Consider the following 17,585-nt stretch of genomic DNA (forward strand, 5'->3'; position numbering starts at 1 on the left):
CCAATGGCCTCCCAGTCCAGGCCACCTCTTTTTGTCATCTGGACAACAGGGATGGCCTCTTAGCTCTCTTCCTGTTTCCACTCTTTTTAAATTAATTAATTAGTTAATTAATTAAGTTTTGGCTTTGTTGGGTCTTTGTTGCTGCACGCGGGCTCTCCCTAGCTGTGGCGAGCGGGGGCTACTCTCCACTGTGGTGTGTGGGCCTCTCATCGCAGTGGCCTCTGTTGTTGTGGAGCACGGGCTCTAGGTGCGTGGGCCTCAGCAGTTGTGGCATGTGGCCTCAGTAGTTGTGGCACGCAGGCTTAGTAGTTGTGGCGCATGGGCTTAGTTGCTCCGTGGCATGTGAGATCTTCCTGGACCAGGGCTTGAACCCGTGTCCCCTGCCTTGGCAGGCGGATTCTTAACCACTGTGCCACCAGGGAAGCTCCCTGTTTCCGCTCTTGCCTCCCTTCAAGCTACCATCCACATGGCAGCCAGAATGATCTAATAAACTATAGACCAACTTTGTCAGTGTTCCGCTTCAAGTCCTCCAGCCCCTTGTTCTCAGAGTAAAATCTAAGCCCCCTACAATGACCTGTGAGCCCCGCTGAGGTAGGGCTCCTGCTGACTCCCCGCTCCAGCCCACACCCACTCCCCGTCGCCCACAGCACTCCAGCAACAGCAGAGTCATCTTTTGCATGCCTGATGTCACCAATCCTGCCAGACCCCAGGACCTTAGTGCTTGCTGTTCCTCTGCCTAGAATGCTTTTTCATCCAGTTCTTATGACAACTCCTTTTCATCCATCATATATCAGTTCCCCAGAGAAGCCTTCCCTGACCATCCCCATCAGAAGCTGCAGCTGTCACTCTGTCACAGCCCCCTGATCTAAAATATATTTTCTGTCTGTCTGTCTGTCTATCTATCTAAAATATATTCTGTTACAGCTCTTGCCACCACCTGTAATTGTCCTATCTATCTCCCTCTGTCTACTGGTAGGTACCCCCCATGAGGGCAGTGAACAGTTGTCTTTTTGTCCCCAGCATCGAGCTTGGTCTGGGCATGATGAGACTATATCCACTATGTTTGCAGGTGAATAGAGGAAGGAATGGTGGGGAGAAAGAGGCAGCCCTGCAAGCCCCTGGGACCACTGGGGCAGTCGCCAGCCTCTTTTTCAGAGACCAACTGTCCCTGACCAGGGCGCGTGTCCCCAGTCCAACATTGTACTTGTCCAGGTGAAGACAGAAGGACAGCAGGTTGGTGCAGACCCCACACGCCCTACCTGGGGGGAGGGGTAACTCTGAGAGACTGAATGTCACCACTCTCCAGCTCCTCCAGCGGGTAAGTGGCCTCACCCAAGAGAGTCTGAGCACATAGCAACTCAGATCTTAAAAGCATCCATCCCTCACCACCTAACAGGAACCTGCCTTTTCTTAGCAGAAGCCGGGGCTAAAGGGGCTCGTAATCATCTATCTCAGTTTAATCTACATGTTCTGTCTTACAGAGCTCACACGATGTCATTGAAGCCGCAGAAAATCCTGTAGTGATGCAAGGAATAAGGAAATCAAGGCCAAGAGAGGTTTAGTGACTCATGCGATGTCACGTAGCCAGTAAGACCCAGAGCTAGACCCAGAGCTGCAGATCCCCGGCGCCTCCTCCCTCCTGGAGGGGAGTAGGATGGGCTGCTAATTCAGCGCCCACCACACAACTGCTCTGCACTAAGCTCCACTCTGGGAGCTTGGGGACGCTGATTCTTCAGTAATTCCAAGAGATCTACCTACTGAGCCACTTTCAGTGACTCCAGCTTTTCCATCTCCATTTTCCCTCTGCCCTTAGCCTTCTGGGACAGTGGGTTGCAAACTTTATGTTGTCTCTAAGGCACACAGAGAGCTTGTTAAAAGTACAGATTTCTGGGGTCTTGCCTTCAGAGATTCTGATTTTGTAGATTTGGGGAATGGCCCAAGAATATGAAATATATATATATACACACACACACACACACATATATCTATATGTGTGTGTGTGTGTGTGTGTGTGTGTGTGTGTATATATATATATATACACGCACATATATCCTTATGGCAATTAATTCTCTAATTTAGTTTTATGTCTATTTTTTCACCCCCAGTGAAACATCAAACTTTTCACACAAGTCTTAAAATATTAGAATCTCTGTTGCTACTAGAGCCATTTTTCTGAAATATAACGCAGTTCTCCAGTGCCTATCACATTCACTTTCTTCTAGGTTATTTGAGCGGCAGAAGTTGTTTAACGATATCTGTATTGGGAGGAATAGTATCTCTCTGCACCCCACGCCTGCCAAATTCATGTCTACCCAGAACCTTGTGAATGTGACTTTATTTGGACATAGTGTCTTTGCACTGATCACGTTATCATGAGGTCATACTGAGTTAGGGTGGGCTCTGAATCCAATATGACTGGTGTCCTAGTAAGAAGAGGGGAAATTTGGAGACACAGATGCAGAGACACAGGGAAGAATGCTTTTGTGCAGATGGTTGCAGAGACTGGAGTGATGTATCCACAAGCCAAGGAACAGCAAGCATTGCCAGCTCCACCAGAAGCTAGGAAAGAGGCAAGGAACAGATTTTCCCTTGGAGCCTCCAGAAGGAACCAACTTTGCCAACTCCTTGATTTCAGACTTCTAGCATCTAGAATGGTGAGAATAAATTCCTGTTATTTTAAGTGCCCACTTTGTGGTATTTTGTTACAGCTGCTCTAGGAAACTAATACAATTTCATTAGAAATGTGATGCCTTGTTACAGGTAACCATTCATGTGCTGTTACTTTGTTTTATTTTCCCACTCATCCTTTAAGAACATATTTGGGAGTGATGTCCATGATGTAACTACCCAGTATTTTTCCAGCTTTTTATTATGAAACAATTTAAACATGCAGCCAAGGTGAAAGAATCTCACTGTGAATACCTGTATCCCTACTACCTAGATCCTACCATTCACATTCTACTCTTTCTTTTTAAAAGCACTTTTGGTACATACCTTAATTAAAAAATACGTTATTGCTAAAAAATGCTAACCATCACCTGAGTCTTCAGTGAGTTATTACCTTTTTGCTGTAAGAGGGTTTGAAATATTGTAAGAATTACCAGAATGTGACACGGAGACACAAAGTGAGCAAATTCTGTAGGAAAAACGGCACCAACAGACTTGCTTGACACAGGGTTGCCACAAACCTTCAATAAAAAAAAAAAAAAATGCAGTATCTGTGAAGTGCAACAAAGTGAAGTGCAATAAAACAAGGTCTGCCTGTTTACACTGTGTGATTCCGCTTCTGTAGTATTCTGCATGTGTCTGAAAGAGGAGGAGGATCAGAGGACAAAGAAGTACCTCACTGTGTTGTGTCACCTGTGGACAGTCCTAAGTAAAATGTTGATCCTTGCACCTCCCTACCAGCTAGTCTCACTGCCCTCCCCCCAAGGCTCTTGGAAACCCAGTTCCTACATTACAGCATGCTCCTATTACCCAAACAACACCACGCTGGGACCTCCCTGCTTCCCAGAGCCTTTCTCCAAAGCCATCTCCTCACCAAAAACCCCAAACCAGCATTCCCTCAGTGTGCTCCAATTCTGCCCAGTTCTAGCAGGAAAAAAACCTAATTTACGTGATTGACATTAAGATCTGAATGACCAGAGACAACCCTTTTAACCTGTCAGAGTTTTCATGCTTTTAATTGAGCTAAGATTTCTAATCTCTAGTTGATAGACCTTCAGACAATACTACTCAACGGTAAAATGATTGAAAAAAAAAAAAAAGCAACTTTTAAAGGCTGGTGTATACCAACATCTAACGCTTGCAATCATGAGGTCATATCTTTAGAAGCAATTACTAAATATGTGTTAAATTTATTTGCCTCCTTTAAAAAAATTGGGTATAAACTTCATATAGTAAAAAATTACCAATCTTAAGTGTATTGTTTGATATGTTTTGACAACTATATGCCTTCTTGCAGCCAATGCCCACATCAAGATGTAGGACATTTCCACCGTCCCAGAAAGTCCCAGGAATCTATTTTTAGTAAGGCCTCATTTGATTTTGATGAAAGGAAGGTAGAGAGGGATAAGTATTCAGTTCCCTTGACCAGAGGGACAAGAAGTTTTAGATTTACAGGGCTTTACAAGAGAGGTGCCAGTTTCCCTGATAGGGTTCCTTCCCGGCTTTCCTAGCCTCCCCTGTTCATATACACATAGAACTTGACCTGTAGGTCCCTCCTCCAACTACAAGCTGTGGACACAAAGCAGGAAAGGTACACAGGACCCGCCCCCATGCTGAGTTCCAGCAGCAAGGCTGCCTCCAGACATTCTCTCCACACCACTCCTCATCCTTGCATTCCCTGCTGAAATCACTACCATTCCACAATCACTGCACACCCACCGTGCACCCCCCCTTCCCATGGGCTTTCGGACTGCGGCAGCAGCCTGTCTGAGCTTCCCTGAGCCACTTCCTCCCTGCTCCAGCCACACGACATCAGGGTCAGGGCGTGCTGGGCAGCCACAGCCCCTGAAAGTCAGACTTGACTGTATTTCCCCAAGGCTGGCAACATGGTCCAGAATTGATGCTCAGCTCTTGTCCCGCCCTTTGCTTTCTCTAGTGGAGCAGGTGGGAGCAGGATGGAATGGAACAGAAGGAGGAGAGGGGAAAAAAACCCTGAATGGCTAAAACCTAATAAGAAAATGAGTGATTTCATTAGTATAGCATAGAGTCCAAGAATAGACCAAAATATAACTGTGAATGTTTGATGTGTGATAAAGGTTTTTGTTTTTGTTTTAAATCAGTGAGAAAAGATAGCTTATTCCATAAATCTACTGGGATAACCAGTTGGTCACTTGGAAAAATATAAACCTAAAATAACCTCTATTTTGTTCTTTACACCAAAAAAAAAAAAATGCAGGTAGATAAAACATTTAAGCAAAAACAAACAAACAACAACAGAATCATTAAAGATAAAAACTGTGGGAAGGGCTTCCCTGGTGGCGCAGTGGTTGAGAGTCCGCCCGCCGATGCAGGGGACACGGGTTCGTGCCCCGGTCTGGGAAGATCCCACATGCCGCGGAGCAACTGGGCCCGTGAGCCATAGCTACTGAGCCTGCGCGTCTGGAGCCTGTGCTCTGCAACATGAGAGGCCGCGACAATGAGAGGCCCACGCACCGCGATGAAGAGTGGCCCCCGCTCGCCGCAACTAGAGAAAGCCCTCACACAGAAATGAAGACCCAACACAGCCTAAATAAATAAATAAATTAAAAAAAAAAATACTGGTAGTACACAGCATTGGTGAGGGTGTGAAGGAACAGGCATTCTTGTATGCTTTTGGAGGGAGTTTTAATTGGCACAACCTTTTTAGAGGGCAGTTTGGCAATATCCATCAAAATACAAAATGGATATCATTTTGATCTAGAAATTTCACGTCTAGGACTCTATATTACAAATTTATTTGCATATGTGTGCAAAATGATTATGTAAGGATGCTTCTTGTAGCATTGATACAACAGGGAAAAACATCAATAGGGACAGCTATCAGAAAGAATGTTGACAACTTAGAAGAAATGGACAACCTTCTAGAAACATACAGCCCACCAAAACTGAATCAAGAGGAAATAGATAATTTGAAGAGACCGATCACTAGACGTGAAATAGAATCTGTAATAAAAAAAACTCCCTACAAAAAAAGTCCAGGACCAGATAGCTTCACAGGAGAATTCTACCAAACAAACAAAGAAGAACTTATACTGATTCTTCTCAAACTCTTCCAAAAGATTGAAGAGGAGGGAACACTCCCAAAGACAGTCTCTTAAGCCACCATCACACTGATACCAAAACCAGAAAAGATATCACCAAAAAAGAAAATTACAGACCAATATCTTTGATGAATATAGATGCAAAAATTCTCAACACAATATTAGCAAACCGAATCCAACAACACATAAAAAAGATCGTACACCACAACCAAGTGGGATTCATCCCAAGTTCACAAGGATGGTTCAACGTATGCAAATCAATCAATGTAATACACCACATAAACAAAAGAAAAGTCAAAAACCACATGACCATCTCAATAGATGCAGAGAAAGCATTTGACAAAATTCAACATCCATTCATGAAAAAAACTCTCACCAAAGTGAGCATAGAGGGAACATAGCTCAACATAATAAAAGCCATTTATGACAAACCCACAGCCAATATAATACTCAACAGTGAAAAGCTGAAAACCTTCCCACTAAAATCTGGAACAAGACAAGGATGCCCACTCTCACCACTTCTATTTAACATAGTATTGAAAGTCCCAACCACAGCAATCAGAGAAGAAAAAGAAATAAAAGGTATCCAAATTGGAAGAGAAGAGGTAAAACTGTCATTATATGCAGATGACATGATACTATATATAGAAAACCCTAAGCACGCCACACGAAAACTACTAGATCTAACAAATGAATTCAGCAAAGTAGCAGGAAACAAGATTAATATTCAGAAATCAGTTGCATTTTTCTACATTAACAATGAAATATCAGAAAGGGAATGTAAAAAAAACAATAACTTTTAAAATCACCCCACCCCCAAAATATACCTAGGAATAAACCTGACCAAGGAGGTGAAAGACTTATGTGCTGAGAACTAAAACATTAATAAAGGAAATCAAGGGACTTCCCTGGTGGTGCAGTGGTTAAGAATCTGCCTGCCAGTGCTGGGGATATGGGTTCAATCCTGGTCCAGGAAGATCCCACATGCCATGGAGCAACTAAGCCCGTGCTCCACAATTACTGAGCCTGCGCTCTACAGCCAGTGAGCCACAACTACTGAGCCTGTGCACCTAGAGCCCGTGCTCCGCCACGAGAGAAGCCACTGCAATGAGAAGCCCGTGCACCTCAACTAAGAGTAGCCCCCACTCGACGCAACTAGAGAAAGCCTGAGCGCAGCAGTGAAGACCCAATTGAAACATAAATAAATAAATTAAATAAAGGAAATCAAAGAGGACTCAAAGAAATGGAAAGATATCCCATGCTCTTGGACTGGAAGAAAGAATGAAGAAAACTTTTATTGCTGATGTGTAAGGAAGTACAAAACATGTCATTAGGTGAAAAAAGCTGCAAGTTGCCAAGCAGCCTGTACCATACAACTCCTTTATGTGGGAAACAGATAGAATAATATATGTGTTTCTCTGAGGCCACATAAGAAATTGTTGGTAGTGTTTACACAGGGACTAGGTTGGGAGGGGCACTCAATATTTTGTTTTGCACATTACTTTTTTTTTTTTTGCGGTACGCGGGCCTCTCACTGTTGTGGCCTCTCCCGTTGCGGAGCACAGGCTTCGGACGCGCAGGCTCAGCAGCCATGGCTCACGGGCCCAGCCGCTCCGCGGCATGTGGGATCTTCCCGGACCAGGGCACGAACCCGTGTCCCCTGCATCGGCAGGCGGACTCTCAACCACTGCGCCACCAGGGAAGCCCTGCACATTACTTTTAATGATTTAAATTTTTGTATGAACTATGTTCATGGGTAATTATCACAATAGAGAAAAGGAGGGACAAAGTGATGGCTGGGGTTACTACCATCTGACAGTATACAATATAACAAAATGCAAACTGACTGCAAAGTGGAAATTCAAAATCAATGCAAAAACTTAGAAAAATTTCATGAAGTCAATGAAAGTGAGAGAAAACTGTTTTAGTTACAGTTCCACTGCCAAATAAGGCTCTGGCAAAGTCAGGCTGTTTAACACTGAAATACAGGCAATCAACAAAGGGTGAGGCCCTTCAAAAGAGGAGGACTTGTATATTAAAGGATCAAAAGAGATCCTTAGCCCTTAAATACTCTTGCTAAAATGACCTTTTTAAAAAAATTTTAAAATTTTGGCTGCATTGGGTCTTCGTTGCTGCACGCGGACTTTCTCTTGTTGCGGTGTGCGGGCTTCGCATTGCGGTGGCTTCTCTTGTTGCAGAGCATGGGCTCTAGGCACGTGGGCTGCAGTAGTTGTGGCTCACGGGCTCAGTAGTTGTGGCACACGAGCTTAGTTGCTCCACTGCATGTGGGATCTTCCCAGAGCAGGGATCAATCCCGTGTCCCCTGCATTGGCAGGTGGATTCTTAACCACTGCAGCACCAGGGAAGTCTCTAAAATGACCTTTATGATCACACAGTGAACAGCCAATGCAAAGTTTAGAATGTCACAATGTACTTTCATACGTTTTTGTCAGAAAAACCACACATGCGCAAAACAACACTACTTGATTCATTATATGCTCAATTTAAGAATCAGCACCCAAGTGCAATCTGAATTTTGCTGTCAGATTTTTTTTTTTTTGGCTGTGCCACAGGGCTTGCAGGATCTTAGTTGCCCAACCAGGGATCAAACCCGTGTCCCTTGCAGTGCAAGCACAGAATCCTAACCACTGGACTGCCAGGGAATTCCCTTGCTGTCAGATTAAAATAAACTAAAGCAAACAACAAAAAAAACTTTTCAGTTTCATTTTTAAAGAGTATCAGTTTCCTTCTCTCAACCACTTGGCCCATTTTCTATGAAGTTTCGGTCTTCATTTAAAGTAGATTCACTTTAAGTGACCTTTAATCCTAGGAGTCAAGGACTTTCCTACTCAGGTTCAAGAACAACTGAGTTTTTTTATGGCACCCTGTCTCCAACCTGCATAATCTTTTACACCTGGCACTCCAAAGGGTCTTGCCCAGGACATGGGGAAGCAACAACTAAATCGGGTTGGTCTGTCCTGGTGCCTAACTTGGGATCATGGAAGCTGTATTTATTCAGCTAAATGTAACTTCTCCTTATTCCTCCACGGCAGCCAGTCTCAAAGTGTGGGCCTTAACTTGATTTAAAAATGTGAGATCCTGTGATAACAAATGGAAAAAAATAAAAATAAAAAAATAAAAATGTGAGGTCTTTCTTTGATCTTTGTGGGTAAGTGATGCTTGTTTCATAGACATTCATTATTACATAAGACTAGGAGCTATTTATTAGCAACTAAGTCGGTTATTATGGACTATTAACATTTGGGATTTATAAAACAAAGCTGGCCATTACTAGAGATCCCTAAAATCTCCAATTCCATTTTCCAGTGGGAAAGGTAAGCATCACGCAATGCTAAGCAATGTTAAAAAGGTTCTGCTGGGCATAGAAGAATGTACAGAGCTAGAACTCTACTCCCTTTAAATTCTATTTGTTTTAAAGGAGAAACTATGACTAATTCACTTAGGTAATTATCAACCACGTTTGTTGCAGATTACATGGTTCACTCTAAGTGTGTAGTCACATGTACTTCCATCAAAGGAATTTTTGGCTACTAGCTTTCCTCTAACAGGACCTTAAGTCATTCTGTATGCATCGTAGTTCAACACATCCCCTCAAATTTGCTTATCTGGTACTGCTATTTTAACACCTTGCAATATAAATACTATCGAAGCCAGAAAACAAAGCATTTGAATAATTATGTTTTAGGGCAATGCTTCACAACAACAAATCCTGAGTATGAGGTTTCTATTTCTCAGTGATAACTTTACAGCTGTTGGTAGCATCAATTTTTTTGTTCCCCAGTCTTGTTACTATGACTGAGTTTGTTTTCCATCAGAGGGCAAGAGCAGGAGGGGAAACGGTCGTTAGAATCTTCTGCCCATCTTAGATGAGCAGCAATTAGAGAAGACTGAGAATCACCATTCGGAGATGACACGCTTTAGAGAATTTTGCATGAAAAGACACAGGAAAGAGTAAACAGAACTGGAAACCCAGGAACCTGGGTCCTGCCTATGCACATCATCCAGACACTTATAGACACATGGGGACGGGTCACAGCCCTGAGAGCAACGAGGGCTCTCAATTGGCATTTTCTATGGTTAATTTCACTTCTAACCTTGCAGGGATGAACTTCAGTAGCCTGGTATGGAAGACGTTTTGTCAACTCTTTCTGGCGGCAAAACACTGAGGGCAAGGGTAGAAATGAGTGACTCACTTGATAGTCCTCCATCCTTTCCATCAACTCCCAACCCTTTTAGCTAACAAAAAAGAAACCGGAAAGAGGTTTGTTTCTGTTTTGTTTTTTTTTTTAACATCTTACTACTTGAAGTATCTTGTGTGCGCTAATATCACCACTTTCCTTTTCAATCTGGTACACATATCAGTTTTCCAAGCAGTTCATTCATTCATTTATTCAGACATTTGTTACTTCCTGTTGGCAGGCACCAGTGTGCTACTGTCTCCTAGGGAAACCCAGATGAATCAGGCAATTCCAGTCTTCGGAGAGTTTACAGTTTAGTAGAGAAGATAAGACACATAGTGAAAACACAGTGAATAAGGAAGAACATTTTGAATGCTGTAATGTAGGGAGAGGCCAAGTGCTATGAGAGTTTGGGAGAAGGAAAAACCCAGTTCTAGATGGGGAGATAAGGAGAATCTCTGTGGAAGAAATAGAGTTTGAGATGGACTTAAAGGATGTGGCAATCGGGAGCCACTGAAGATTTAGGAATCCCGCTGTAACAAAACCACATGCTCTTTGGAAAGCTTCACAAGGCAATGGGCTGAAGGAAGTGTTGGCAAGGAGAGACCTGCCCAGGAGACTGCTGCAATAATGAGTATAACGCAGCTCTGGCCAAGGTAGGGTAGTAGTGGGTAGGCGTCCTGGAAGGAGGACTAAGGAGACTCATGAGGATCGGCATGGGGTCTGTCCCAGCCTCTGGCTCTGGTTTTTTCCAATTATCCCCCATTTTCCCCTCTACAGCCTCTGGATTCTCTAGGACACAGCAAGGAATGGAGACAGTTGAAAAACACAGATCATCTCCCAGACGTAGTAGTGGGTGAAAGAAGCTGTACAGCAGAGCACACACTGTGTGACTTTTCTGGAAAATGTAGAGCAAGAGAAACTAGCAGTGGAGACTGAGCCGTAACGACCAGGGGTATAAGGGGTGAAGTAGGCAGGATAATGAACCCCCCCTTCAAAAATCTACGTCCCAATACCTGGAACCCGTGACTATGTTACTTTACATGGCACAGAGGACTTTGCAGGTGTGATTAAAGATTTTGTGATGAGGAGATGATCCTGGATATCTGGTGTGGGGGTGGGGGCGGGGGGGATGGGAGCACAGTGTAATCACAGGGTTCCTTATAAGTAAAAGATGGAGGCAGGAGAATCAGAGTCTGAGAACGAGAAGGGACAGGAGAACAGAGGTCAGAGCAATGTGACTGCTGGCTGGGGGCCAGGAGCCAGGGAACACAGGCAGCCTCTAAAAGCTGGAAAAAGGGAGGAAACGTTCTCTGCTAGAGCCTCCAGAAGGAGGGTGCCCTGCCAATTCATTTCTGACTTCTGACGCTCCAGAAACACAAGAAAATAGATGTGTGTTGCTTTAAGTCACTGAGTTTGTGGTAATTTGTTACAGCAGCAATAGAAAACCAAAGGGGTGAGGTATCCAGAAACCAGCTGAGGACAGTGTGTCAAGCAGCGGGGAGCGATCGCCATGTCGAGAGTTGCTGCCAGGCCAGGTGAGAAGTGACCACCAGGGTTAGCCAGGTGAAGGTCCCGATGGCCCTGGCAAGGGTACTTTCAGTGCCGTGGTGGGTTTCCGAGAGAACAGGGCGCTTATTTCCTGTCTGTCTAAATGAATGAGGACGACATATGGACCAACAGTGAGTTGTGGGTCTTAAGATAAATAAATAAATAAATAAATAAGGAAAGGGAAGATGATGGATGCTGCTCAGGCGTCAATTTGGGTTCTTCGCTGGGAATGTTTCCAGAAATGATTACCCTCGGGTGTTGCTGAGATTCCTGTCTATTTCTTTTTATTTCCCCCATAGAGTCCTAATTTCCAACCTTCGCCCTAATTTGGGTCTCGAAGCCCCTTCTATCACTGAATTCTGAGGTGACGCCAGGGGGCACTCTTGGAGCCTGTGTTTACCCTGTGTCACATGGAACCACAGTGACTTGTGTCCCTGGCTCTCTCCCAGCTTGCGCTAGCTTCATCCTCCAGGTAAGGCTCACCTGGCACCACAGCAGGCCAGGGCTCACAAGTCCCTGGCAGGTAGCAAAGGACGGTGGCTGCTGACTGGCCAGGCAGGCCCACTTAGGAAGCCTTGTTGTGGGCTAAGCAGACCTCGACCCCCTTCAGTTAGCAGATTTCTCACATCCACTCCGCTCTGCAGGCAGGGGGAGTTTAAAAGTTTCCCAATCATCAGCTTTTATCTGAATTCTCAGCTGAGACCGGCATTCCAAGCTGGGCTGTGCTCGAGCTGTTCCGGAGCCCCGGGTGGGGTGGGGATCCTGAGTCTTCCTGCACTTAGATCTCCTCCCTATGGCCCATCCCCATTTAGTTACTCAAGCTCCAAAGTTCTGAACGGCTGGACCCCCAAAGCCTGGTAGAACCACATGTGGCAGAATCTGGGGACTTCTCAGCCACTCAGAGACAAATACACCTTGTGGGATTAGGAAGCAACACACATTCAGACATTAGGGTTAACCCAACAGCAGGGGCTGGGGAGTCAGGGCTTGCCTTCCTCTAGGGTCTCCCCAAACAGAGTGCTTTTCTCCAGGGGCATGGTCAGATGTCTGCCCACAGGAGGCCCCCTCAAGGTCTAGGTGTGTAAGACGGGGGGAGTATGATCTGCCTTTTCAGTTCTATTCCTCTTGGTGGCAGGTCTGGAGTGAGGGAAGGATTCTGGTTGGACTGTGATGAAAGCTGCAGCTCTGTCACCAGAAAAATGCACAACCACGCATGTTTTACACACAATTTCATCTCTTCCATCAACCCCAGAAAATGGTCCATAGAGCTCCAGGGTTAAGAAGCTCTGCTCCTTGTGTCTTCCAAAGTGTGACACTTACTCCACTGATGGTGATCAGGATTTTAGGGGATAGGAGGATGAGCACTATTTTAATAGCTCTATTTTTAAAGTGCATCTAAACCCTGATTTCACTGGTAATATTGCCTAGGGGGAGTAAACGGTAAAATAAAAAGTGAGTCTACTTAAAAATAAATATTAAATAGTTCAAGTCATATGCCAATTTGGAAAAAAACTGGAACAGTGATTCGTGGATAACAAGTCTGGGAAACAGTATCTATGGTCTTGGGAGGTTTGGACCCAAAGTTATTTTCTTTCCTATTTCTTTAAAAAAATTGCTGGTTGGGCTTCCCTGGTGGCGCAGTGGTTGAGAGTCTGCCTGCCAATGCAGGGGACACGGGTTCGTGCCCTGGTCCGGGAAGATCCCACATGCCGCGGAGCGGCTTGGCCCGTGAGCCATGGCCGCTGAGCCTGCGCGTCCGGAGGCTGTGCTCCGCAACGGGAGAGGCCACAGCAGTGAGAGGCCCGCGTACCACACACACACACAAAAATTGCTGGTTGCAGCTCACTCAATGGATTTCATGCCCCACTAACAACATGAGCCACTCTTATCTAAGCTTGGAGTGAGGAGCCCTGAGCGCCCAATCGAGGAGAGGGCCTGGCTTCCCTGCTCAGCCATCTCCGATTCACTTCCTCAAGTCCAGGGCTACAAAAGATCTTGTCTCATCCCCACGGTATGTTGGCTCAAACAAGTTTGACTTGTTTCATGTGTGTGTGCTTCCCTGTGAGTGTGAATGTATGGGTAAGTGTGTATACAGAGGGGGTGTGGCAAAGTGGGGGAAAGGGGAAACCAGTGGGGCTGAGCCTTGTCCCTGGAATTTCATGGCAGAGCTCCAGCAGGCTCCCTGCTGAGGACTACACTTGGGAAGAAGGACTTCAAGGAGGGGCACCATTCAGAAATGAGCTCCAAACAACAGAGCTGGTTCATGACACTCCCCTTCCCCATCAACGCCCCTTCTGGTCTTCACACTACAGGAGCTGGGTTCTAGCCTCAACAGGTGTCAGCATCCCTGGTCCAGCAGGAGGAGATGGGAGAGGTGGAGAAGGCAGCATGGGGGTTGCCAGAAGGGCTTAACCAGAGAGAAGAACAGATATGTCTTCTCTCCATTCAGCCCTTATGAAGATGGTTTCTCTCTGAAAAGATATCTTCTCCAGATTTCTCCTCTGAATACCTCTCTTCCCCAATAGAAAGACAACCCTACACTAGTTTCCAGAATAGTAGACGGAAGCTGATGAGCAACTGGAGTGTTGGGTGACTACGGCCGTTGGTCAAGTTTGGGCCATGGGTTTGTAAATGTGGTGTTAATTTTTAGTTTTCTTCCCACATCCTCAGGTGGGGGCCCAGATATAAGGATGCCTGAAACATGGCTACACTGGGACTTTTGGGGTAACAGGTGAGCGCAGGGGTGAGAAACAAGTTTAGACTCAGTATTCTCTGAAGGTCAGGTAAAGCAAAGCAAAACAAAGCCAAATCAAACCATAGTGCTGGGTAGCTAGCAGAGCTAGGAGGTAAAGCCATCTAGGGCATCTAGCCAGGAGAGGTGCTCTAGATGGTGCTGAGAGGAGAGGCCACACCCTAAGGCTCCTGTTTATAGGACACAGTCACAATGTAGGATGGCTTCCATGAGCCATCACGAGCCTGGAAGTCTCTAGTATTCCGGCTCCCACCTCTCATTTCCTGCACTCAGCTTCAGTTATATCTATGGCTAAACCTTCTGCCCCTTCATCATGACCTGACACCTAACATCAGCTTCCAAGATTAAACTGGGCCCCCGCTGCAGAATGCTGAGTCCTACCATTTTACATATGAAGTATCCCAAATTCAACCTTCCCTTTCCCTTGGTCATCGTCACCGTTACCTCTCACTTGGGCTATAGGGTAGCCTCCCGCCTGGTCTCCTCACACCCACATGGGCTCCTTCCACCCCTTCTTGGCATCGCAGCCAGGATGCTCTTCCAAAGATGCAGATCTGACCATGCCACACCCCTGCTTGAATCCATTACCTGGCTTCCCATTGTTCTTAGAATCAAGTCCCAAAACCTGACCACAGCAGCCCTGGCTGATCTCCGGCCTCCTTCCACTCCCTCTCCTTGCCCAACAGCCTCTGGTCACATTGGTTTTATTTCTGTCCCTTGACTCTGCCAAGCCCTTACCCTTCAGAGCCTTCACACATTATTTTCCCTCTGTCTGGAAGGTTCTTCTCACCACACTTCACCTGGCTTAAGCCCTATCCATTGATTAGCTCCCAGGGTAAATATCACTTTCTTCAGAAAGCTCTCCCTGATTCATACTCTGATAGCACCAGGTAATTGAAGAATTACTGTAGGATTAGTATGTTACCTCATTAGCCTGTTAGGTCCATGAAGACAGTATTGCTTTTGTCCATTGATACCTCCTCAGTGCCTAGCTCAGTACTGCCAATCACTAAGGGACCAAGTGAGTGAGTGAATAAATGATTAAAGAATTAGGCAAGATGGCCTAGTGAAAAGCCACCTGGAACAGTGAGAGACAAGTCCTTTCATCCAAAGATCTAAAAGCACTTGCTGGGGCCATCTTGAATGCAAGAGCTATAAGCAGGGAACAACTGTTGGTTTATGTCCAAGCATGATGGCCTCACTGTCACCAGTCCTACAGCTGGGCCTGGGGAAGTCCTGAAGAGTCGGTTTTCCTCTGGCACAAGCCTACCTGGAACCCAACGGATAGGATCATCTCCCAGGCCCAAGGATCCTTGGGATGGAGAGAGCATTGATTTTGGAATCAGACACACCTGACTTTTCCACTAACTAGCTCAAATTACCTCAAATTCCAAATTGACCTCAAATTACAGTGCCTCCTTGATCCTCAGTTTCCACATCCTAAAATAGGGATAACAAAAACCACCCCAGGATCAGTCAGAGGTTTAAATACAATCACGAGCCTGTGGTGCACAGCAGCAGGCAGCCCAGAGTGCTACTCCCTTCTCCCCAGCAAAACTGGCTTACCCCTGTCACGTCACTCTGCTGGACACCCAAGCCAGCATGCAAGACAAGGAATAAAGGGAGGTCTGAGGGGTGGGAGGACATAGGCCACCCAAGACACTGCGCCAGCCTCTCCACGCAACCAGAGAAGCCGCTGTGCAAGACTAGGGTGGCACCAGGAAATCCAAACTAGCTGAGAAGGGTGACTGGCACCTTATGAGGTGGGAGAAGTAGCAGATAGAGGAGGGACAGGGGAAATGCTGGAGAGGAAGGGCAAACTCCTGGTTGGGGCGGGGGTGGTGGTAGGCAGGGACCTGTTACCTGGAGAGAAGAGAGGTGAGGGCGGAGGCTGTCACCTTGGGTCCTCCTAGAGGGCAGGTGAACGCGGCCTGCCGGGGAGTGGCGAGTTGGGGCGGGGAGGGTGGGGGGAATAGAGGGTGTGTGACACCCGGGCCCGGCTGTACCTGAGGGTCTCCTTGCAGGTCTCCCACGTAGTACTGCTCGAGCCAGCGGCGCGCGTTGTCCGAGTGCCGGTGTGGTGGCCCATCCAGGTCGGCGCTAACATCCTGACCAGCCCGTGCCCGCAGCAGCTGCTCGCCCCCTGGGTGATGCCGCACGAAGCCGGTGAGGTCGTAGAGGCGGACCCCGCAGCGGACCCAGCAGGCGCCGGCCGCCAGGCGCCGCTGGACCTCGGCGGGGGAGAAGGAGGCGGCGGGGGGCGGAGCGGGGGCCATGGCGGGAGACGGGAGCTCGCAGCTCGAAGCCTGCGTGTCTACTCCGCGACTGCCCTGCTCGCCTCTTAACATCCCCTGAGCCGCTGCCGCCTTGACTGGTCAGCCGTCGCCGCACCTGCTCATTTGCATGCCGCGCTCCCATTGGCCGCTCCTAAGGACGCTGCCTGTGTCCGGAGGGGCTCCTTCCCCATTGGCCGGCAGGACGCCCAGCCGACCCGAGCGGGCCGGACCAAGGGATGCCCGCCCTCCGTCAGGTGGTTCTGGGCAGGTAGAGGAAGCGCCAGCCAAGTGTGTCTCATTGCAAGAGAGCAAAGGCGGCGGGAGGATGCGGGTGGAGCAAGTCTTCATGTTGCCGGCGGCTGTGTGGACGGACGTCCTCAATAGCCTGTTCGCCACCGGAATAACTCTTCTGCTGCTGCCTTATAGGAGAAACTTGCAGTTTTCCTTCCTCAGGCTGCAGGAGTGGGTGAAGAGTCGGGGAGGCAGCGTGAGAACTAGAGTAAGGCAAGGGAGACACTGGCCTCTGGCGCCCCCAAACTCAGTAATCACGATACACAATATTTTAATGTAATATTTTTTAAAAAATCATGTCGTGTACAGAACAATGTGAATGTGCTTAATGCCACTGAACTGTAAAGTTTAAAATGGTTAAAATGGTACATTTTATATTATGTATATTTTACCACAATAAAAGAATTTTTAAAAATAGGAATATTGGCAAACCACAGCCAGTGGCGCTGGCCACCTGATTTTGTATATAAAGTTTTAGTGGAACCAGGACTAGTGAGAGGAGTGAGGCAGGTTGGTGAAAGTGAAGGGTTGGATCTCGTCTTTAACACTGTAAGTTCTGGTATTTTGTTCATCATGGATTTTTTTGTTTGCATTAGTTTTGAATTTTTAAAATGCTGCATTAAAATACTTATTGTTTTTGGTTTTGTTTTTGGCTGCGCCATGCGGCAAAAAGAATCTTAGTTCCGGGAGGAGGAATCAAACCCCTGCCCCCTGCAGTGGAAGCTCGGAGTCCTAACCACTGGACTGCCAGGGAATTCCCTAAAGTATT

General features: G+C 46.6%; 2 protein-coding genes across 2 annotated transcripts in view; both read right to left on the reverse strand.

Moving 5' to 3' along the window:
* FA2H (fatty acid 2-hydroxylase) overlaps nt 1-16,721 on the reverse strand; it is a 51,404-nt gene extending 34,683 nt beyond the window's left edge. Inside the window, exon 1 of the mRNA XM_030863361.2 lies at nt 16,256-16,721. Coding sequence (XP_030719221.1) covers nt 16,256-16,597 — 342 coding nt within the window. The 5' untranslated portion in view covers nt 16,598-16,721. The remainder of the gene's footprint in view (nt 1-16,255) is intronic.
* A 115-nt stretch (nt 16,722-16,836) lies between these two features.
* The window catches only part of WDR59 (WD repeat domain 59), a 124,575-nt gene continuing 123,826 nt past the window's right edge, over nt 16,837-17,585 (reverse strand). The window contains exon 28 of the mRNA XM_060288287.1: nt 16,837-16,979. The gene's annotated coding sequence lies outside the window, so the exon portion shown is untranslated. The remainder of the gene's footprint in view (nt 16,980-17,585) is intronic.

Source organism: Globicephala melas, chromosome 19 (assembly GCF_963455315.2).
Source record: "Globicephala melas chromosome 19, mGloMel1.2, whole genome shotgun sequence".
NCBI classification, from domain to species: Eukaryota; Metazoa; Chordata; class Mammalia; order Artiodactyla; family Delphinidae; genus Globicephala; species Globicephala melas.